Source organism: Vulpes lagopus, chromosome 16 (genome assembly GCF_018345385.1).
Source record: "Vulpes lagopus strain Blue_001 chromosome 16, ASM1834538v1, whole genome shotgun sequence".
Taxonomy (NCBI): Eukaryota; Metazoa; Chordata; class Mammalia; order Carnivora; family Canidae; genus Vulpes; species Vulpes lagopus.
Window position 1 is genome coordinate 37,308,405 of NC_054839.1, and position 22,802 is coordinate 37,331,206.

At 33.4% G+C, this 22,802-nt stretch overlaps 1 protein-coding gene across 2 annotated transcripts in view; it reads left to right on the forward strand.

The window, feature by feature from the left end:
- The window catches only part of KLHL1 (kelch like family member 1), a 356,958-nt gene that overhangs the window by 140,207 nt on the left and 193,949 nt on the right, over positions 1-22,802 (forward strand). For both annotated transcript variants that reach the window (XM_041730855.1, XM_041730856.1), the window contains exon 4: positions 22,030-22,226. In XM_041730855.1, coding sequence (XP_041586789.1) covers positions 22,030-22,226 — 197 coding nt within the window. The remainder of the gene's footprint in view (positions 1-22,029; positions 22,227-22,802) is intronic.

Here is a 22,802-nt window from a genome sequence, read left to right on the forward strand (position 1 = left end):
ATATTCAGTAGGAAAAAAAGTAAAAATAATGAAAAAAAAATAAATCAGTTGTATATCGCCATCCTACCTTTTCATTATCACTAGAACCCCTATGTATGTGTGTGTGTGTGTATGTGTGTGTGTACATAACAATGATTAATATAAACTAAGTTGGGGGAAATTATTATATCAAAATAGATAATAAAAAATTATGTATATTTTCTGAATATTTCATAACATTTTACGATTACTAAATTACATCTTGGCTTCATGCTATGGGAATCCGTTGCCAGACTGAAAAAGAAATTGATATGTGAAACAATATTTATTAGCAGTAGTGGAAAGTGTACGTCTCTTCTGCTTTTTAGTTTTAGATTCACTTTCTGTGTCCTCAAGTAAGGAAAATCCCCCAGGTCTCATCCGATAATCAACTTTGCTTTCCTAAAAAATTTGCTTGGATTTTATTTTATCATTGCTCACAATCTTATAATTGTTTACATTTTCCTTTGGGTATTAGAAATTGTTTAGGGAAGTTGTTTACATGTCATTTGGGTCCTACATTCTGCTTTGGATCCTAGGAAGGCAGGCACTGAATCATATACCACTATGAAATGTGTGTAGAGTACATGGTATGTATTTTGGTACATTAATCTGTTACTTGACTATATTTTCTTAGGGTCACTTCATTTTCACTCTAATCCCAAAATATCTGCACACCTGATTCTGTTGTACTTATAGGTAAGTATGTAGGATTTAACTTCAGAAATATGCGAGATTTTCTTTGGCCTTCACCAGGACTAATATTCAACCAGAACTCACTGAGATGTTTCAACCCAGTATTCATTCAAATTGTTGGGCTTTTATTCTAATTGGCATGTATTTATTTCTTACTTCTCAAGTACTTTGATTATATCCCTTGTGCTGCCCCATTTTATAGTTAAAGATCTTGGTCAACTTAGTTTTATAGTGTCATAATATTATTCAACTCTAAGAAAGGATAATAATAATGTCTAAGTAAAAGGATTGTTTTAAAGAGTAAATGAGCTAATAAAAGTATGTGGGTTTAGCATAATACTTAGCATATCGTAAGCACTCAATTATGATGATTAATTGTAATGGGTATTTCTGTATTACATCAAATCCTTTGCACAATCTGTTATAAAAAAATAAAACTGAAGACAAAATGAGGAAAGATTCATCATTTTGTCAAAATTTATTTATTAATTTTTAATCTGATTTATTATATGAGTTAATATTACAATATGAATTCTAATTCATATGTATAAATTGGTATATGTCTTTAGTGGTACATTTTGTTAGACCACCACTTGTAATTTTACTTCCTGATATATATTAATTATGTTTTTGTCATGTATTGCATTCATTATTTCAGCATATCTTATCTCATTCCACACAATAATATTCTGAATGGGCAAACTAGTCATATCTTATTGTCAGAAACAAAAATGAAAATACCTTAATATAGAGGGCAAGAAAATTTCATGGATGTGAAAGCATTGTCCGGTTTTCCCAGTGGCATTTCAATGTCCTTTGTGCTAGGTCTGAAGTTATTCAACTTCCTATTCGATAAATGATAGGGAATGCTGCTTATATGTACTTATTGCTACCTTCCATTTTCCTAATACCAACTGCCATCAAATATAATTTTTTCTTACAATTAGTTTCTTTTTCCACAAAATCACGAATAACCTGAGGAAAGAATGTAGATGCTACAAATGGAGAATTGTTTGTGATCGTTCAGAGCACTAAACACTGACCATCCTCAGGCTTGGACATTCACAGTTTCATAACTGCAAATTTAAGTCTAATTTTTTGTGATTTTTATGTGAGTTAAAATTACAAGAAACATTACATGTGGCGCATATGAGTGGCTCTGTTGGTTAAGCATCTACCTTTGGCTCATGTCATCGTCCTGGGGTCCTGGGATGGAGCCCCACACTGGGCTCTGTGCTCAGCACAGAGTTTGTTTGTCCCTCTCACCCTGCCCCTTCCCCCCAGCTTGTGCTCTCTTTCTCTCAAATAAATAAATAAAATATTTTTAAAAAATAAATAAAAGAAATATTACATGTTTAACATTTAACATTTTCAGGATGTTTTACACACATCTCTGTTACCTCTTATAACATTCAGCTTTCTCATGCAGTTGGGAAAAATGTAGCACCAACCTCACGTTTCTGAACAATACACATCTTTTCAAATTACTACTTTATTTTTTTCCAAATTACTACTTTAGTTGTGTTTTGACTATTTCTCAAAACTTTGTGTTTGAAATTTGATAGAGTTGATTGTTTTTGCAGATAGAATGTGGAAAAAAAAACAGCCAAAAACAATACACAAACAAAAACAAGCAAATAAAATAACTCCAGTCGCTGCCCCTTCTGAAGACTTCCAGAAATCACCATTTTGACCTATTTGCCACCTTCATTCAGGAGAGACTTCCCCTTCTTGTTGGAGACAGGAAATTCATAAAAGGAAAGATGATAAGGGCTACGTAACAGGGAAAACATATCAGCCAGAAGTGGATTGTATGCTCAAGATATCCTAAAGGAATACCTCGATCTCTGCCTCCTTTAGATTGTGTGTTTAGCTTTCTTAGACACATTACAGCACAATTGTAGTCCTCTTACATTCCTCTACCAGAGAAGATATTTCACTAAAGGACATTCATGCCGGTCTGATACCTGTTCCTGCCTGTCTTTTCTTCTTTGGAGAAATGTTCAGGATTGTATGTGTATGTGGTGGGGAGGGGAAGTGAGGTCTGGGGCTACTGCATAATATCAGTAAAGAAAATCTAGACTGGTATTGGAAGTTCAGTCTTGTGAGAATTGAAAAAATTACTTTAACATGTGACATTTTCCTTTATGATTCATTCGTGTTTGCAAATTGTAAACAGTACTTTGAAATATATGTCATTAATAATTTTAATGTGTTTTCCTGGACTATAATATAGCTATAATATAGTCCACTATCTGATAAATGAGCATTTTAATATAATGGACATTCTAAAAATTTTTTACAAGTTATTATTTTATTTATCAAGTTAACTTAAAGAAAATATATTTAGAACCTCAAGCACAAACCTCATTTTTTGATATGTATTTAATTTAAATTTGTCATGTCACAAAATGGCTCAAAATGGCTTCACAGTAAAATATGTAAGAGAGAGAAATATTATCAATAACCTGTAGGGTAATGTTTTGACATGTATTTGAGAGTTAAGTGTATATTCCTACAATAACACTTTGTAACTATTTCAAGGCTGAGAAATATTGATTATGATTACGGGCTGTTGGAAGTGAAGATTTCAAGAAAAATATGAATGCTTGTAGCCAGAAAATGAAAGTGGTACATCTCTGAAAATCATCAAAATGACACCAGAAAAGGAATAAGATAATATATTAAGCATATTTTGAGAGCCAGGCTAGTGCTCCAAAGAAAATTGTTAAACAAACAAACAAAACAACATCTGGCAACTCAGAAGCGTGGAAGTGCAGAGCAAGTGGGTAGTATAGCCTCATGCACAGGTTGGATGGTTGAACTCTCAAACTGGGTAGACTGACAGATGATAAAATATCAAAACTGCAGGCTTTTTGATTTCCACATCACAACCGTCCAAGTCAGTGCAAAAAATTTTTAAGCAACCCAAGATAGAGCAACTTTGTTGATGACTGCAATTCAACTTACTACTATAAGAACACACTTCTCCATAATGTTACTGTAAAATCTGTCTGGTAAGAAGTTATATTTTCTTATACTTATCCTTTTCAATTTCCCCTCTATTTTTTCTGACTGAAGTAGAACAGTAAAGGAAGAACAAATATAAAAAATCATTTACAGAGGCCACAAGACTGATTTGGTCTTAATTTTGTGCCTAAATATCTATGATGTATAAGGCTTTGAAATTCAAGTAAAAAAAGACTTGAAAGAGGCATTCAAATTCAAATCTATAACACCTCTGGTATGATTTACACCATAAGAGTCTTAAGATTCTGTTTGTATTCATAGAGATTACATACCAATTTGCTTTAGCTTCTTATCCACCAAGGTAAAAAAGGAAGCATAATCAATTATGTTATACAATAAAAGCATATTTTACTCAACATAAACACAGGTTTCTAATATTAAAATCTCAGAAGAAATTTTTTTAATATTTGAGTATTTGTAAAACACTATATGATATACTTCAGACATCTATACTGATATGCCAGAAGAGGATATAATAATGAATTATGGAACTATTTCTTTTGTCTACTGATTCAAATTCAAATGATATTGCCCAGACACACAGATTACTAATAATTTCATGCATCAAACAATAAAATATTAAATTTCAGGGATAAAACTCAGTTGGGTTGAAGGTACATTTAACTTCAAGAGATTGGTATTGGGGTGCCTGGGTGGCTCAGTTTGTTAAGTGCTGGGCTCTTGGTTTCTGCTCAGGTCATTATCTCAGGGTCGTGAGTTCAGGCCCCCCACTGTGCATGAGTCTGCTTAAAATTCTCTCTCTCTCCCTCTGCCCCTCCACCGATCCCCCACCTCTGCTCTCTCTCTTAAAAAAAGAGAGAGAGAGAGGGAGCAATTGGTGTTACTGATGCTGAACTCAACATGTTCCACCTAAAGTTATCCTAAAGTATTAAATTCTGTAATTGCCAAATGAGCATATTTGTGGTATATTTGGCATACCAGTTGACAGACTCTGTTATTCACAATAGAAGTTTGGATAATTTGTATAACTATGTGTTTTCTCATAACCTAAATTTCCTTGAGTCTTGACTGACAGCCTGTGTTAGACTAAACCCTACAGCAAGTACTAGGAGTAGGAAAAAAAACTAGGGACAGAGTTGTTAAGTTATGAAATTCTGAAGAGAAGGGGTATATTTTATGGTTAAAGTCAAGTAAGTTAAACACCTGTGCATGAATGTGGGTCAAGGGAATATTCAGAAAAAGTCAAGATTTTTCTCAGCAAATAACTCCTTGTTATTTCCAAATGATAGATATGTGAGAATATTAGCTTTAAAACAATTTAGGTAAATGAAAACTACTGAAATTTTTAGTTCGACCTGATAGCCATTGGATTTTTTAAAGAAAAAGGTGTGCAGATAGAATTAGAAAAATAATGGCCTTTATTTTTGCAACTACCTTTTCATTGGTCCTTGCATAAATATTTTCCTGACTTTTTTAACAGTGAGCCAGCCCTTAAACTCTGAGATATATTTAGTGCTCAAAAAACATAAACTATGCTTTTCTTATGGCTGGAATCCATGTATGACATAGTTTATTAATAAGCTCTAAGTTGATAGAATTTTCCAGGCATATCTTGTCATTCTATTTCCTAAAACTGATTTGCTATGGTTTTTTAGAGAACAATCAGGATTTTCTTCTAAATGAGAGGTAGAGAGAGGGATCAGGAAGCCAGTAACATGGCACATATTAGAATAAGAAATAATTTGAGGGTAGCAAAAGTCTAAAGTACAGTAAAAATCAATTTCTTTTGGTAACTGTTAAAAAGACATGTAAGCCTGCTAAAAATAATAAAATGATGTAAACCAAAATTTTCTTAACTCTCCAGCCTTTTTTGAAACATTTAAAAATGCAGGAATTTGTTGATATAAATAAATTACTAATTAAATTAAATAACCAAGAATATATAAATCTCTCATGTAGAATTCCACATCATTCATGTCATTAATCTACCCTCAAGGAAATTAATCATAACACCCCATTCTTTAAGTGTGGCCATGCATAAGGACCTCCTGCCAGAAAGCATAGTTTGGAAGAGAGATAAAAGGGTCTTTTTACAATGAAGAAACCTGAGAAACACTACTTCTACTGTGGGGCCACCTTATTGATTGGAAGGTGGGAAGCACAGTGGTGAAAGAATTCACCCAAGCCAGAAGAAAGGAAATAGAGGTTTACTGGATTAGGAGAAGGAGGGGAAGGGGAGGAGGAGGGGGAGGGGAAGGAGGACGGGAGGGGGAGGGGAAGAAGAAGAAGAAGAAGAAGAAGAAGAAGATGAAGAAGAAGAAGAAGTTGTTTACTGAATACACTATTAAGGGAGTAGTGGACAGGACAGCAAGGGAAAGACTCTACATCTATTAAGTGATCAAAGTTACCATTAACAGTGCTAAGTCATGTTGATAGTATGTGCCCTTGATATGATGTGATGCGACAAAAACCAATATCCCAGTGTAATCATGATTAGATGAATCCCAATTGAGGGACATTCTACAAAATACTTAACCGGAACTCCTCAGAATTATCAGTCATCCAAAATAAGGAAAGTCTGAGAAATTGTCACAACCAAGAGGATCCTAAGGAGACAAAAAGACTAAATGAAATATGATATCTTACATGGGATCCTGAAACAGAAAGGGGGCAACAGGTAAAAAAATGCAAATAAATGAGAGTAAGTATGGACTTAATAATAATAACAGTATTGGTTCATTAATTTAGCACATGTATTTTACTAATGTAAAATGATAATAACTAGGCAAAATGGGTATATATTATATGAGAAGTCTCTGTACTATTTTTACAAGTTTTCTGTAAATTTTAAGTATTTTAAGAAAAAACTTTATGAAAAAATGTCTATGATTTATTTAAACATTCATTTTTTTACATTTTGTTTTGGTTCTAGTGTGGTAATGTTATTTCTTTCAACTGAAGATAGATAGATGATAGATAGATAGATAGATAGATAGATAGATAGATAGATAGATGATAGATAGATAGACAGATAGATAGACATAGGTAAATAATAGATAAATTTAACTTCCCTAATAGATTTTATAGACAATTTTTGCACCTGTCTAATAAAATACGTTCTTTTTTTAAAGTAACTGATTTTATAAATAAAATATAGTTATATAGCACATTTGGTAATAGGATATCACTTTTCCATTAGTAATACAACGGTATAAATTCAGTCTTCCATAATCTTTACTTTTTCCTCCCCAATCTATTTTACATATTTTCACTCCAAAACAGTATATGTAAGTATATTCTTTTCTAGAAAATCACTTTAAGTCTACTGATTTATATTTGGAATACTCAGTAGTTTTAGCATTTACTTAAAGTGAGACTATACATATATGTAGCACACATTTGGAGGTATCCTATTCAAAAGGCATTCCCTTCTTATTGCCATAGTTGACTAATTCTATCAATCTAATTTGTATAGGGTCAATATTTCTTCACTAATTCACAAGAGACATATAGGAAGGGGGTAGTTTCTCTTTCAGGAGTATTTTCCTATCTGCATCTGAAGCTTGAAACTGTGGCAGCTAGAGGAAAACAAGGCAGTTGAGAAGATGGTTGCTTTCTGATGACATGTTGAGCCTTTCAATTAATCATTTGTGGAGACAATCTTCATCTGCACTTGTCAAAAGAGATAATAACTCTTTCCTTATTATTTAAGAAAATTTTCTCAGGACTTTCCACTATCATAGTCATAGGTTCCTTAAGTATTCAAAGTTTCATGTAGGTAGCAAATATTCTTAAGCTAATTTTCTATGACACAGAAAGTAAAAATGTGTAGTATTTCCTTATCCATATGTCTAAAGCCATTTATGAGCATTATGCCTTAAAAGTTAACTTGGAATGAATATGTAGAACTAATATTTTTTCATTAATAGTAGTCATGGCTTCTTTTTAGGTTCAATTTTAAGTCAAATATTTGGCAGATATTTGCCTTTTTACCATACAAGACTGTCACAGTAATAGCCAGGTTTTATGTAAAGAAAAAAAATATATAAAGAAAAATATCATGCATGAGGTAGCTCAATTTGTGTGCACTCAAGCTCAACACTCACTAATACTCCATTTGTGCCTTCTGACTTTTACAAATGATCTTTTTATTGGATATAGTTCAAGTTGGATAAAATAGAATGTTTTAACTCTTTTGAAACAAACAATCCTTATATCTTCCAAATTTGCATCCATAATTACCACAGGTACCTTGAAAAAATTAGTCTATAGATAACCTGTGAAAATTCAAAAAATTTTCTCCTTTTTCCTTTTTTTTAACAAGAAAGGAAGGAGAAGTGCCCGCTAAAATATGATCTAAATTATTATGAAGTATAATGATAGATTCAGTATTTGCATTTGGACTATTTGTTTTTATAAACAAATAACTTATACATCCTCTGGCTTATTACACTGACATAACATCTCTGAATTACTTTTCGAGTGTTGATCTGAGAAGGTAAAGATACTAACATGCACACACACACCATTTTATATATTAGGTTTACATTTATAAGATAATTTTAACAATATGTTGATCAGGTATTTTAAAAGGTAATGGCATATATGAAATTGCCATAACTATAACATGTTCTATATATTGTAAACTCTAAGAAAAAATTAATGCATAACACAATTTCTCCAAGTTATGATCTTTGTGATTTTGTTAGTAAAGTTTGAATTAAAGTCCTTGGAAAATATAGGTGTTAGTTCACCCAAATCATCTTTGCTGGCATTTAAGTACTCCTTTTAGAAGCTTTATCGATGAATAATTGACATGAAATAAATTGCATATACATAAGGTGTACGATTTGATGTTTTGATACATATATATATATACATACCCCCATAAAACCCTTACCATTACCAGAGTAATGATTATATTCATCACCTGCTTTTCTGATTCCTCTTGTTGCCTCTCCTTGCTCCTACTCCATACTCAGATACTGATGATCTATCTACATGATTAGTTGGGACATTTAAGAATTTTAATTAAGTTGGATCATAGAGTTTATTTTTGTCTGGTTTCTTTCACTCAACATAATTACTTTGCACTTGGCATACTTAACCATAATGTTGCATATCAATAGTTCTCTCCTTTTTTGAGTAGTATTCCATTGTAGCCACTCCCCACCCTGCCTGATTTGAAGTTTTGTTTTCAACAGTTTCAGCTACCCAAGCAGATGATCCTCCATCTGACATTTAGTCAGAAGGCTGGTAGTAAGGTAATGTTAGGTCACAATGCCTACCTCATTCATCTCACTTCATCTCATCCCATAGGCATTTTGTCATCATACATCATCATAAAAAGATGAGTGAGTACAGAACAATAAGTTATTTTAAGAGAGAGAGACAGCATTCACACAACCTTTATTACAGTATATTCTATCATTGGTTATTTTGTTAATCTTTTACCATGCCTGGTTTATACACTAAACTTCATTGTAGGTATGTCTGTATAGGAAGACAGAAAGAGAGTTAAGGATATCCATGGTTTCAGGCATCCCCTGGAGGTCTTGGATCATATCTTCCACAGCTAAAGGGAACTACAGTACTACAATTTGTTCATCCATTCACTTGTTAATGAACATTTGAGTGGTTTCCAGTGTTTGGCTGTTACAAAATAAAACTACTATAAAAATTCATGTACAAGGCTTTATATCAACATATTGTTTATTTTTCTTAGGTTAATACATAGGAGTGAAATGGCTGAGTCATTTGAGAAGTGAAATTGTAAAACTGTTTTCCAAAATGGATAGACCATTTCACATTTCCATCAGCCGTGTTAATGCATGTGTAGTGGTCTTTCATTGTGCTTTTAGCTTCTATTCTCCTAAATATTAATAATGTTGAGCATTTTTCATCCATGTATCTTCTTTTATGGAACATCTGTTTAGATCATTTGCCCATTAATCTTTTTTCTTGTTATTGGGTTTGAGAGTTCTTTATGTATTCTGGAGGCAAGTACTTCATCAGACATATGGTTTTGCAAAAATTTTTTCCCGGGCTTGGTTCATCTTTTTTGTTCCTTTAATATTATCACTTGCAGTAATTTTAATGAAGTCCAATTTAACAATTTTTTTGTGGATTATGTTTTTGATGTTTTATCTAGGAACTCGTTAACTTAATGTCACAAAAATTTTGTTTTCTTATAGAAGATGTATAGTTTTAGTTTTTACATTTAGGACTATGATCCCTTTTCAGTAATTTTTTCTTTCATTAGCCTATCACATTTATTATTTTATATTATGTAAGTTAGTTTTTCATACATAACAGTTACTGGACCCCAAACGTTTTGCCTCAAATCTAATGTCTTAAAACAACAATCATTTATTTAGCGTATAAGTTTGTGGCTTGTCAATTGGCTGGACTTGGCTGAGAATTTTTTCTGGTGTTTTAGAACTAAGCTCAATCATGTATTGGTGCTCACTTGTCTGTCAGCATCTACCAGCAGGGCATCAGATTGATGAAACAGGCTTGCTCAGGCTTAACGACATAATGGTAGAAAGGTCTCAAACACAAGAGAAATGCCGCTATATCCTTCCTTGGCTTATGTTTTCCACCTTTCGTTTGCTCATGGTATTTCCCATAGCCAACCTAAGAGTTAGTATGTAAGAGTATTGCCAGAGAGCAAAGGTATAAAGAAAGGAATGACTAATGGTCATATTTGCATTTTACCTTACCTGCTCTATATTACCTGAAGGTCCTCTTGTGTACCCACTGCCCTCAATTAGGAAAAAAAAAAAAAAAAAAAAAGTTCCTCTAGAAGGGGATCTAAGTCTGCTTTCCAAAACTTGACTCAGGTTCTGATCAACAAGGATGTCAATCTTAGATCATATTTAACCTCTCCAAATAGTAGTCATGTGTAATGCTAAATGTGAAGAGACATACAGTTTACCATATTTATTATACAGCATTTCAAATTGATAAAAGTTATTGAGAAATTTTAGTGGACAACTTTGTTTCTTTCTTCTAGCTTAAGGAATAAAATATGAATAAAATCAAAACTCTTTGTCATGAGGGACATATTTCTCCCTTATAAAGAATATGATCACTATCCTGATTTTGGGATTTATCATTGCCATATAGCTCTATATAGTTCATATATATTATATTTTATATTTCTACCTACACAAAATTGCTCTGTTAATATATATGTTAACTGCAAATTATTCCATATACATTTGTTCAAGTCTCCTTTTTCTCTAAACTTCATTGTTGTTAGATTAATCCATGTTGATAATGTAGATCTGATGCATTGGTCACTGGAATACTGCTCTTGTGTTCTATTTGCTTCATGGGATGCTAGGCTTTATGGGTGCTGTATGGCTGGATATTGTAGTGAAGAGTATTATACATTGTGTTTATCTGTAATTTTTAAAGTGAACAGTTTTTTACTTGTTAAATTATTTAGAACTAGATAATCTGTTATTGTTAGTGGATTAGTCATCATGTCTTCAAATAAAAGCAATCTCCTATATAAACATAGATTATGATAATGAATAAATATCTTGAAACTAATTGTAAAACCTAAGGTCACACAGATTATTTTCATATACTTTACAGTTTTTGATTTCACACAAAGGTTTATGATTCACTTTTAATTAAGTTTTGTATAAGGTGTGAGACAGTATCTAAATTAAACCTTTTTGCATTCAGAAAGCCAATTATTCCACTACCATTAGTTGTAGAGATTGCTTCTTCATTGAAGTACCATTTTGAGTAAATTTTAAAATTGTGTGAGGTTTAGATTAAAATACAAGTTTTTTAATTCCTGTATGAGTTTTTTTCAATTTTGGAGTGAAGTCTTTTGGGTTTTCCACATGGAGTAGCACGTAAATGAGAAGAATGAGAGTTTGACTACTTTGCCTATTCAGATGCTCTTCATTTCTTTTTATTGTCTGATTGCTGAGGCTAAGACTTTTAGTATGATGTTTAACAATAGTGGTGATAGTGGACATCCCTGCCATGTTCCTGACCTTAGGGGAAAAACTCTTAGTCTTTTCGCCATTGAGAACGATATTCCCTGTGGACTTTTTGTACATGGCTTTTATGATATTGAGGTACGTTCCCTCTATCCCTACACTGTGAAGAGTTTTAATCAAGAAACTTTTCTGCAAATATCTTCTCCCATTCTGTAGGTTGTCTTTTAGTTTTGTTGACTGCATCCTTTGCTGTGCAAAAGCTTCTTATCTTGATAAAGTCCCAATAGTTCATTTTTGCTCAGATAAAGCGCTGGTTTCCAAAATCTATAAAGAACTTATTAAACTCAACACCAAAGAAACAAACAATCCAATCATGAAATGGGCAAAAGACATGAAGAGAAATCTCACAGAGGAAGACATGGACATGGCCAACATGCACATGAGAAAATGCTCTGCATCACTTGCCATCAGGGAAATACAAATCAAAACCACAATGAGAGACCACCTCACACCAGTGAGAATGGGGAAAATTAACAAGGCAGGAAACAACAAATGTTGGAGAGGATGTGGAGAAAAGGGAACCCTCTTACACTGTTGGTGGGAATGTGAACTGGTGCAGCCACTCTGGAAAACTGTGTGGCGGTTCCTCAAAGAGTTAAAAATAGACCTGCCCTACGACCCAGCAATTGCACTGTTGGGGATTTACCCCAAAGATTCAGATGCAATGAAACATCGGGACACTTGCACCCCGATGTTTCTATCAGCAATGTCCACAATAGCCAAACTGTGGAAGGAGCCTCGGTGTCCATCGAAAGATGATGGATAAAGAAGATGTGGTTTATGTATACAATGGAATATTACTCAGCAATTAGAAACGACAAATACCCACCATTTGCTTCTACGTGGATGGAACTGGAGCGTATTATGCTCAGTGAAATAAGTCAATCGGAGAAGGACAAACAGTGTATGTTCTCATTCATTTGGGGAATATGAATAATAGTGAAAGGGAATATAAAGGAAGGGAAAAGAAATGTTGGGAAATATCAGGAAGGGAGACAGAACATAAAGACTCCTAACTCGGGGAAACGAACTAGGGGTGGTGGAAGGGGAGGAGGGCGAGTGTTAGAGGGGAAGGGGTGATGGGCACTGAGGTGGACACTTGACGGGATGAGCACTGGGTGTTTTTCTGTATGTTGGTAAATTGAACACCAATAAAAATTAATAAAAAAAATAAACTTTTCTGTACTTTAAAAAAAAAAAGAAACTTTTCTGTACTTTTTCAAATGCTTTTTCTGCATCTATTGAGAGGATCATACGATTTCTTCCTTTTATTAATGTGATGTGTCAAATTGATTTATATGCAGTTGTTGAACCAACATTGCAGCCCAGGAATAAATCTCACTCTGTTGTGGTGAATAATACTTTTAATGTACTGGTGGATTCTATTTGCTAGTATCTGGATGAGAATTTTGGCATCCATGTTCATCAGGGATATTAGTCTGTAAATCTCCTTTTTGGTAGGATCTTTGTCTGGTTTGGGGATCAAGGTAATTCTGGCCTATAGAAAGAGTTTGGAAGTTTTCCTTCTATTTCTATTTTTTGAAACAGCTTCAGAAGAACAGGTATTATTTCTTCTTTAAATATTTGGTAGAATTCCCCTAGGAAGCTATCTGGCCCTGGACTCTTGTTTTTGGGAGATTTTTGATTACTGCTTCAACTTCTTTGCTGGTTATGAGTCTATTGAGTTTTTCTATTTCTTCTCATTTCAGGTTTGATAGTTTATACATCTCCAGGAATGCATCCGTTTCTTCTATATTGCCTAACTTGTTGGCGCATAGTTGTTCATAATATGTTCTTATAATTGTTTTATTTATTTGGTGCTGGCTGTGATCTTTCCTCTTTCATTTATGATTTTATTTATTTTGGTTCTTTTTCTATTCTTTTTGATAAGTCTGGCCAGGGGTTTGTCAATCTTATTAATTCTTTCAAAGAACTCGCTCTTAGTTTCATTGATCTGTTCTATTACTTTGTTGTTGTTTCTGTTGCACTTATTTCTACTTTAATCTTTATTAATTCTCTTCTCCTGGTGAGTTTAGGCTTTATTTGCTCTTCTTTTAGGTATAAGGTTAGGTTGTGTATTTGAGACCTTTTTTTTTTTTTCCTTGAGAAAGGGTTGTATTGCTATGTACTTCACTCTTAGCACTGCCTATCCTGCACCCCAAAATTACTAGAACTCATAGTGGAATTCAACAAAGTGGTAGGATATTAAATCAATACATAGAAATTATTTACATTTCTATACACTAATAATGAGACAGAAGAAAGAAAAATTAAAGAGCTGATACCATTAATAATTGCACCAAAAACCATGAGAGACCTAGGAATAAACCTAAACAAAGAGGCAAAGATCTGTACTCAGAAAACTATAGAACATCATGAAAAAAATTGAAGAAGACACAAAGAAATGTAAAAACACTCCATGCTTATGGATTGGAAGAACAAATAGTGTTTAAATGTTTGTGCTTCCTAGAGAAATCTATAAATTTGATGCAATCCCTGTCAAAATATCATCAACTTGGGATGCCTGGGTGGCTCAGTGATTCAGAATCTGCCTTTGGCTCAAGGCGTGATCCTGGAGTCCCGGGATCAAGTCCTACCTCAGGTTCCCTGCGAGGAGCCTGCTTCTCCCTCTGCCTATATCACTGCCACTCTCTCTGTGTCACTCATGAATGGATAAATAAAATTTTAAAACAAAAACAAAATATCATCAACTTTTTTCACAGAGCCAGAACAAACAATCCTAAAATTTGTGTGGAACCAGAAAACCCTGGAATAGGCAAAGGAATGTTGAAAAAGAAAACCAAAGCTGGTGGCATCACAAGTCTGAACTTCAAGCTCTATTACAAAGCTGTAATCCTCAAGACAGTATGGTACTGGCACAGAAACATACATATAGGTCAATGGAACAGGATAGAGAACACAGAAATGGACCCTCAACTCTATGGTCAACTAATCTTTGACAAAGCAAGAAAGAATATCCAATGGAAAAAAGACAGTCTCTTCAACAAATGGTGTTGAGAAAATTAGACAGTCAATGCAGAAAAATGAAATTGGACCATTTCCTCACACCATACACAAAAATAGACTCAAAATGGATAAAAGACCTAAATGTGAGACAAGAATCCATTAAAATCCTAGAGAACACAGGCAGCAACCCCTTTGACCTTGGCCACAGCAACTTCTTGCTAGCCATATCTCCAAAGGCAGGGGAGACACAGACAAAAATGAACTATTAGGATTTCATCAACATAAAAACCTTCTGCATAGCAAAGGAAACAATTAACAAAACCAAAAGACAACCAATGGAATGGGAGAAGATATTTGCAAATGTCTCATCAGATAAAGGGCTAGTATCCAAAATCTATGAAGAATTTATCAAACTCAACACCTAGAGAACTAATAATCCAGTCAAGAAATAGGTGGACGATATGAATAGACATTTCTCCAAAGAAGACATGTAAATGGCCAATAGACATATGATAAAATGCTCAACATCACTCAGCATCAGGAAAATACAAATCAAAACCACAATGAGATACCAACTCACACCAGTAAAAATGGCTAAAATTAACAAGTCAGGAAATGACAGATGTTGGCAAGGATGCAGAGGGAAGGGAACACTCATACACTGTTGGTGGGAATGCAAGCTGGTACAGCTACTCTGGAAAACAGCATAGAGGTTCCCCAGAAAGTTAAAAATAGAGCTACCCTACAACCCAACAATCATGCTACTGGGTATTTACCCCAAAGATACTTACCCTAATCTTCATAGCGGCAATGTCCAAACTATAGAAAGAGCTCAAATGTCCATGGACAGATGATGGATAAAGAAGATGTGGGAGCTACATCTATTTCTTAGCCATCAAAAATGAAATCTTGCCATTTGCAACAATGTGGATAGAGCTAGAGGGTATTACACTAAATGAAATAAGTCAATCAGAGAAAGACAATTATATGATCTCACTCTTCTGTGGAATTTAAGAAACAAAACAGAGGATCATAGGGGAAGAGAGGAAAAAATAAAACAGGATGAAATCAGAGAGGGAGACAAACCATAAGAAACTCTTAATCAAAGGAAACAAACTGAAGGTTGCTAGAGGGGAAGTGGGTGGGGGGTTGAGATAACTAAGTAATGGACATTAAGAGGGCACATGATAATATTGAGCACTGGGTATTACATAAGACTGAGTAATCACTGACTGGTACCTCTGAAATCAATAATATATTATATGTTATGTGATTGATTATAAATAAAAATTTTAAAAATAAAATACAAATTTTGCACATGGGTATCTGACTGTATCGGTACCGTTTCTTCAAAGACTATCTTTTCTCAAAATGTCTAGTATCTTTGCAAAAACTAATGATTTATATATGGGTAGTTCTAATTCTGCAGTCTATTTTTATCCATTGATCTGTCCATATTTAGATAAGTACCAATCAGTTTTAATTACTGTAGCCTTGTAATAGTTCTTAAAATCTGGTAGCATTGTTACTCCCACTTCGTTCTGTTTCAGAATTGTTTTGGTTATTCCAGTTCATTGCATTTGCATATGAATTTTAGAATCAGCTCTGTAATTTCTTCAAAAAGTCTACTGGAATTCTGAATATGATTATAATAAATCTGTAGATCAATTTAGGGTGAATTGAGATATGAATGTTATATTTTTCAGTCCATAAGCACAGTATATCTTCAACTTCACCTACCACTCCAGCAATTCTAATTAGAATGCTGTGGTGGGACATCCCAAGTATATGCCTCCAGGTTCAGTGGTTTACTTGGGTGGCTCAGAGGACTCAGCATATTGTCGTACCAATGGCTATGATTTGTTATGGCAAAGGGATTGAATGCACAGTCAGGGAAGGGAAACAGGTAAAGTCCCAGAGAAACAAGGAACAAACTTCCAAAAGCTCCATTCCAAGTGGAATCACACAGGGCACACTTAATGTCCTCTTCAATGAGATGTGACAAAGCATGTGAATTGTTGCCAACCAGGGAGATTCATTAGAGACTCCATGCCCTGGGTTTTACCGGGGGCTGATCATATAGGCAGCCTCTGCTTAGCATGTACCACAATTCAAGATGGAAAGGAAAACAGGTGTTCAGTATAAGCCATATTATTTTTACAAATACCTTTGATACAGTGAGCCATTTGTATTAGTTTATGGTAGGAACTCCTTTGAAATCTAAGTTTTTAGACAACAGTCAAGGGCAAATCTTGCAAGCAGGCCTTTTCAAAAATAGTAGGTTAGGGCTACTGTGTGATTTTTTTTCCTGCCTAAGTGCTGTTGAAAACAATGCATTAAAATTAAAGGAAGTTATTCTCCCAATGTTCTGAAATCACAGTAAAATGGAATCCATAAAAGCCATGCCATCTGCATTCATCTCTTTTATCTGATTTTCACAGGACTCATGCTAGGAAGTATATAACCATATTCTTGGCAATCTTACTAAAAATTTTTAGGTAAAATTCTTCCAAATGTCTTAAATCATGAAAATAATTTAAAGATATAAATGTTAACAGAAGTTGTTATACATGTAATTAATTACAAGTAACAATAGATTTTAAGGTATTCATATTACCTCCTTTATATTTCATATTTTTATTCATATAAGTTATAAGTACACATTTAATAAATCATTTAAAATCTATCGAATACAAGTTTCTATAACATGAAGAATACTTCATTCTGGTGCTGACTATAATATCCATAAACCTTAAAAAAAAAAATATATATATATATAGCTGCACTGACATATTTTAAATCATTTGAGCTTGTATGAATCCTTCAGCTTCAGATGAATATATTGTTTGGCATTATTATTGGATGATAGTGTGAAATATAAACACTTCCAAAAATAGTATTGGCAAATGTCTCCTCTGCTGAATTGACCTATGATACTCAATGTTCTATTAGCTGGTAATATCCGAATAATAAGATTCTTGTGCATTTATTGAAATCTGGTATGTTTAAAAATAACTATTTTAACTTTTATTATTGATAATGTCCCTCTTTTATATTAAAGCTAAACTTTAGGTAAGTTTAATTATAAATTAAAATATGAAAGAAGTATTTTAATTTTGCTCTCAGGCACTGTTCCTTTCTAATTTATTGTTTCCATTTTACCTACTTTTTTTCTTTCTTCATTAAATCCCTTGCTATACTTGGAAGTATGTTTTAGATTCCTTTGCTGTCTTATTCTATCAGTGACACTCATAAATAAAACATAATACTCTTTAACTATTAAACATGTTAAGTTATAAGTGAAATGTCATTTTTGAAAGCAAAGTTATCCCTCACCCAACAGATTACTTACTAATTGTAATAGAAAAAAATCTTTAAAATGAAGAAATCTAGAAGACATTGCCTTAAACAGGGTACCAAACTTAACACATCAACCAGGAGACATACTTGCATCATGAACTTCCCCATGTAAGGTATTGAAAAAGGTGTAATATCACCTTTATAGTGTCCCTGCCAGAAAAGGTTTCAGCTAAATGTAATCATGGGGAAATAATATGACTAACCCAATCTCGGGAATTCTAAAAAAACAACTAGTCAGGACTTTTCACTAATATTAATGTCATGAATGACAACATGGCTGAGGAACAGTTATAAATTAAAGGAGAATAAAGGGACATAACATATAAATATATTGTGAATCTTGATTAGAGCCTGAATTTAAAAATAAAATCTATAGGGTTACCTGGGTTGCTCAGTGGTTAGTGTCTTCCTTCTGCTCAGGGCATGATCCTGGTAGTCCTGGGATCAAGTCCTACAGCGGGCTCCCTGGAGGGAGCTTACTTCTCCCTCTGCCTGTGTCTCTGCCTCTCTCTCTGTCTCTCTGTCTCTCATGAATAAATAAATAAAATCCTAAAAACATAAATAAAATAAATAAAAATAAAATTTATAAAGCATATTAATTGGACATTTGAGGAAATTTGCATCATAGCAAATTATCAATTTTATAAATGTAAAAATTATATTGTAGCTCTGTAGGAGAACCTTTGTTTTTAGAAGCATATGGTGAAGTATTTAAGGGTGAAATATAATGTTTGGAATAATCCAATAACACAGCAGCTTTAGCATAAATACACACAGAGAGAGAAAGATATGGCAGATGTTAACACTTGGTGAAGCTACATAAAGAGTATATGGATGTTTATTGTAGTAGTCCTGCAAATTACTATAGGTTAAAGAAATCCAGAATACGAACTTTGTGTGGGAAAAAAAGGCATTCTGCTTATAAAGACAACTTTTCTAACATGCTATAGAAATACTACTGATGGGGGGGATGCCTGGGTGGCTAAGCGGTTGAGCATCTGCCTTCCGTTCAGGTCATGATCCGTGGGTGCTGAGATCAAGTTCAGCATCAGGCTTCCTGCAGGGAGCCTGCTTCTCCCTCTGCCTATGTCTCTGCCTCTCTTTCTGTGTGTCTCATGAATAAATAAATAAAAATTTTTAAAAATACTACTGATGAAAAAAGGAAAAATCTGAAAAAAATTGTAGCAGTATTATAAAGTAGAACATATATTCCAACTAGCAAGGATACATTTGTAAATTTCTATTAGATGATAACATATTAAAAATTAGAGTTAATCAATTATTTTTTTTTCCAATGCTCTTACATACAAGTTCCAAATTTTGTGTAGCCTGTCTTCCAAGTGCACCAGTGAATTAAAATGTCCTTTTTTTTTTTAGGGACTGATCACCATCTTTGACTATTAGAGGTTGCAATGTGTATCTTAATGAGGCAAAAGGTAAAAGAAATACATAAATAAAACTTGTTTGGATAATTCAAACCTCAGTCAAAATTTAGAATATTCAGAAAGGATAATAAAACAACATTATTTTCTCTGAAAGATTCTAAAATTCTCAAAATTTTGCTATTAAATGGAGAACACAGATACTTATTTTTGGGTAATAATAGTAAAACTGAATGTTGCAAAGTTATAAAAAGATAGAACAGTAGAAATGAAATAAATCCATAATCAAAGAAAAAGAATGACATTATTAAAAATCAGGAATAAAAACTGATGTTTATGAATTAATTAAGAACTCTGTGAAATGCGTAATTCGCATGGGTAGAATTTCTTTTTTTTAATTTTTTAAATTTTTTTTTTTCATGGGTAGAATTTCTACAATTAAGTTATTTAAATTTTTAGTAAGTCAGGTGCCTGGGTGGCTCAGTGGTTGAGTGTCTGCCTTTGGCTCAGGTGGTGATCCTGGGGTCCTAGAATCAAGTCCCATATCAGGCTCCCTGCAGAGAGGCTGCTTCTACCTCTGCCTTTGTCTCTGCCTCTCTGTGTCTTTCATGAATAAATAAATAAAATCTTGAAAAAAAATTTTAGTAAGAGTTAGACAGCATATTAGATATACCAAAAAAAGTATCTATGAATGTAAGGTAGATATGAAAGTATAAATTTGAGTATAAATAATTTTCATGGGGGATCCCTGGGTGGCGCAGCGGTTTGGCGCCTGCCTTTGGCCCAGGGCGCGATCCTGGAGATCCGGGATCGAATCCCACGTCAGGCTCCCGGTGCATGGAGCCTGCTTCTCCCTCTGCCTGTGTCTCTGCCTCTCTCTCTCACTGTGTTCCTATCATAAATAAATAAAAATTTAAAAAAAAAAAATAATAATTTTCATGGAAAGAACTTCTAGAAGTAAAATGAAACATTTTTAAAGTTTAACATATCAGGTTTAAACACACTGTTAAATATGTTGGAAAGAGAATTAGTTAATAGAATACATAATGAAATCACAGATATGGAAGAGAGAATGATATGATCCAATACATAGCCCTTGATAATAGTCTCTAAGAGAAAATTGAAGAAGCAAAAGTAAGGAGCAAGAACCATATCAGTAAAAATAGACAATACTTTTCTAGAATTTCATATTTAGCAAGGCCAATAATTTCTGAGTAAATTTAATAAAAGTAATTTTCTAAAAAACTCATGTCCATTACCATCACTCTATATTATGCATTAATAAGACCCAAAAGAGTTGATTTCCTGAAATGATTAGACAATAGACCAGAGAAATAGGTTAATTTAAAAAATAAGAATGATAGAAGGCAAAAATAAACAATCTATGGTATGAAAATTTTCCAAACATTATAGATACACACTAATTACAATAAAATTAAAACCACACACTTTAGAGTAGATTGGACTGCAAGAACCAATAGAACTAGTAAGCCAAGAAAACTAAAAATATATTTCAGTACTTGAGTTTATTATTTGAGTATTATTAGTTTAAATATTGATGATTATTATTTGGAACTAGTAGTTCTTGGTGTAGATTCAGGCTCCTTGTGCATCCTTCATCCACCAGGGTTTTATGTCATCTTTGCTCATAGAAGAGAAAGAGAGCTTGGATGAAGTACACTCATATCATAAATGCCCTGGTGTAGTAGTAACACACATCCTTTTACTCATAGTCCACTGACATGTCATGACATTAACATGTGGCCTTTCCCTGTGTTCAGGAAAATGAGCAAAGTAATAACTTTGAATGAAAAGTAGCAGCCTGTGCCACAAAAACTAAGACGGAATAAGCCATTTCTGTGACTTAGAGATACTAAGTACTTAGTGATACATAGAAAATCTGAATGGGGAATAAAGCTATTAAAGATGTGTTGAATTGCTAAATAAAACCTACCCCCCAAATAATTAAGTACGGAAGCTTCACAGGAATGATTTGCAAGCATTTGAAAATAGCCCCACTCATTAATAAATTACTTGAGTAGTTAGATACAAGAGGAAACACTGAAGAGCCCATTTTTTGAGGTAAAGATAACTGACAAAAAAAGAAAAATTATAGAAAATTAAAATCATGGGTACAAGGAGTTAAATACAATATTAGCAATCTACATTTACCTATTATATATATATATAATACATATATATTCGTTATTCACACATAGGTGTTTCATATAAATATACACATGAACATATTGTCAGAAACTTCATGAACTCTTGCTCTCTTAAGTCTATAGACATGTTTTGTGAAACTTGCTTGTCCCTATTTTTTTCCTTAATTCACAAAAAAAGGAACAACCATCATTCCTGCTGCAGTAGACTCACATATTTAGTACGTCTTAGAGGATTTTGAACAGTACATGAAGAAATGCAAGATGCCGAAAGGAGTTTCTGGCCTTTAATGAATTATATTTATCTTGATTATGGATCTAGGTTCAGGTCATTTTTAACAGATTGACCTAATATTTGGAGTGAGACAGTGGTACCCATTATTGGTTTTAAACAGAGTTTCATAATTCTCTTCACCCAATGTTTAGGTTGCTTGGAATTAAAGGAAGACACCATTGAAAACCTTCTTGCTGCAGCATGCCTCCTTCAGCTTCCTCAAGTGGTGGAAGTGTGCTGCCATTTCCTCATGAAGCTCTTGCACCCGTCCAACTGTCTGGGGATCCGTGCCTTCGCAGATGCTCAGGGGTGCATTGAGCTGATGAAGGTGGCCCACAGCTACACAATGGTAAGGAGATTTCATATTTTAATTACAGAGGCAGAGCTATATCAGCAGAGGTTAAAACAATTGCTGTCATTGTGTTGAATTAATTTTTATGTTTAAAATAAGTTCTATAGGCTTGGTACATTTCTATTAGGGGGCACAATGTACTATATATATATATATATATAGTATTTTATAATATCAAAGTATTTTATAATATCAAATATCACAATGTACTATATATATATATAGTATTTTATAATATCAAAGTTAAAAAAAAACTTATTCATCATGGACTTTATATCTACATTTCCTATAAATTGTAAACAAAGCCATAAAGCAATTATAGATGATTTAAGATTTTAGTTGTTTAAATGAACCTTATTTGCTGCTGGCATGCTTATCTTTTTTTTATATCTATTTGCACAGCTGCTCTTTGTTTTTCTTCCTTTTCTTTCTAGTAAAGAGCTACAGGTCTATACCACAAAAACAAACAAAAAATCCACAACTTTTCTTTTGCTGTTTCCTTATAACCTTTATACTATGAAATAAGTTGTATCAACCAAAATTCAATGTTGAAGTCTTACTCACAATGGGATG